Source organism: Anas platyrhynchos, chromosome 32, assembly GCF_047663525.1.
Source record: "Anas platyrhynchos isolate ZD024472 breed Pekin duck chromosome 32, IASCAAS_PekinDuck_T2T, whole genome shotgun sequence".
NCBI classification, from domain to species: domain Eukaryota; kingdom Metazoa; phylum Chordata; class Aves; order Anseriformes; family Anatidae; genus Anas; species Anas platyrhynchos.
In genome coordinates, this window is record NC_092619.1 from 268,522 (window position 1) to 270,780 (window position 2,259).

Below are 2,259 nucleotides of genomic sequence, written 5' to 3' on the forward strand. Positions count from 1 at the left end.
GAGCATGGATAGAGAAGAGATGTGTGGACAGAGACAGTTCCCAGCAGGGGCATCTGCAAACAGAGACACACGTACAGAATGAGAGGTAAATGGATTCAGAAATGCCGTGGAAGGAGGATTCAGGAAGCTCTCTGCCCTCTCCTGCATTACAGGTGCCTTTCCCAGAGCAAAGCCCCAGTTTCCTTTCCCACCCAGCACAGCCCTTTTCTCTGCTGCCTCGTGGCCCAGGCCAGAAGTAAACCCCTCAGCATCTGCACCTTCTGGAGAGAAGAGGTGAATTGTACCGCAGTGTGGCGCGCAGCAAAGAAGCTGACATCACCAGTCTTGCAGTGGTGCTAACTGTGTGGTGGAAGGCAAAGCTGGGTAGGGAGAAGGCTTTATGTCATACATGCCTGCCTTTCTCTTCTTGCTTCATTTCTTCGGAACATCACAGAATTCTTCTTTGTTTCTCCACCTGTCCCAGGTGCTCTTACTGTCTGCTTATGTGATGCTCATACGGGTCAGCACTATCCTGGACCTAATTCACAGGGACATTCAATGGAGGTATCTTCACTGGAACTAAGTGCCAAATATCAATTTAAATTTGTCAAGTATCATCTCACTTAGTTGTTATGGTTGGGGAAAGAGCTGGCTTCTTCCTCAAGCAACCAAGGGAGTCGGGATTCTATAGGTAATGGCAGAGGCTCTTCTCAGAGACATCTCTCCTAACCTGTCAGAACCTTTTCATCCTTCAAAAGGTCCTCATGCTCAGAGGGAACAAATGCCCAACATCAGCTCAGTGAGCGAGTTCCTCCTGCTGGCATTTGCAGACACACGGGAGCTGCAGCTCCTGCATTTTGCACTCTTCCTGGGCATCTACCTGGCTGCCCTCCTGGGCAATGGCCTCATCCTCACTGCCGTAGCCTGTGACCACCGCCTCCACACCCCCATGTACTTCTTCCTCCTCAACCTCGCCCTCCTCGACCTGGGCTGCATCTCCACCACTCTGCCCAAAGCCATGGCCAATTGCCTCTGGGATAACAGGGCCATTTCTTTCGCAGGATGTGCTGCACAGGTCTTTCTGCTACTCTATTTCATTTCAGCAGAGTTTTCTCTTCTCACTGTCATGGCCTATGACCGCTACGTTGCCATCTGCAAGCCCCTGCACTACGGGAGCCTCCTAGGCAGCAGAATTTGTGCCCAGATGGCAGCAGCTGCATGGGGAAGTGGTTTTATTTATTCTGTGCTGCACACTGCCACTACATTTTCATTACCACTTTGCCATGGCAATGCCCTGGACCAGTTCTTCTGTGAAATCCCCCAGATCCTCAAGCTTTCCTGCTCAGATGCCTACCTCAGGGAAGTTGGAGTGGTTGTGGCTGGTGTTTGTTTAGCCTTTGGTTATTTTGTTTTCATTGTGGTGTCCTATGTTCAGATCTTCAGGGCTGTGCTGAGGATTCCCTCACAGCAGGGAAGGCATAAAACCTTTTCCACGTGCCTCCCTCACCTGGCTGTTGTCTCCCTGTTTATCTGCGCTGCAATATTTGCCTACCTGAAGCCCCCTTCCATCTCTTCCCCGTCCCTGAACCTGGTGGTGGCAGTTCTGTACTCGGTGGTGCCTCCAGCAGTGAACCCTCTCATCTACAGCATGAGAAACCAGGAGCTCAAAGATATTCTGAAGAAGATGACTCAATCAGTAGTCTTTTGGCTGAAATAAGATTCCGCATGTCTTCAAAATATTTTCCAATTTATTGTGCAATCTGTTAAAGTTCCAGAATATGTGCATTCATTCCACTTCTTGGTGGCATAGAATCAATATGGCTTACACACAGACCTTTGTACATGTATGTATTGTCCTTATGTATCAGTATGGTATGGCATGGCATATCCCATGTTCCAGCTGTGTAATAAATGTGGATTTCCTTAGTGCTGGTGTTTTGTGCTTTGGCTTTTCTCCAAATTTACGTAAAGAGCAGGTTGAAGAAATAGTCTTTGTGAGGCTCTGCTGCTCTGCTTGAGCTCTGCACAGGCTAAAGGGAATATGGCATGGGGCAATGCAAAAAGGGATGTCCTGGTCTGAGTCTTCATGTAATGGTGCAGAGTGCTCCTGGAGGTGGTGAAATATCCAAAGGAGGTCTTCCTGGGGCTGTGTCCCCATGGCTTTTTGGAACCACAGCCCTCTGTGAGCAAAATTTGGAAATGCATCATTTTGCTCTCCCCAAACACATCATTTGAACACCTCAACCACAGCTTCTCTGAGCAACCAGATGCATGACTACA

At 48.9% G+C, this 2,259-nt stretch overlaps 1 protein-coding gene across 1 annotated transcript; it reads left to right on the forward strand.

The window, feature by feature from the left end:
• The first annotated feature begins 745 nt into the window (after positions 1-745).
• LOC140000424 (olfactory receptor 14C36-like) lies at positions 746-1,696 on the forward strand. Its single transcript, XM_072030307.1, has one exon. The coding sequence runs from the start codon at positions 761-763 to the stop codon at positions 1,694-1,696; it is 936 nt and encodes a 311-aa protein (XP_071886408.1). The 5' UTR covers positions 746-760.
• Positions 1,697-2,259: the final 563 nt, after the last annotated feature.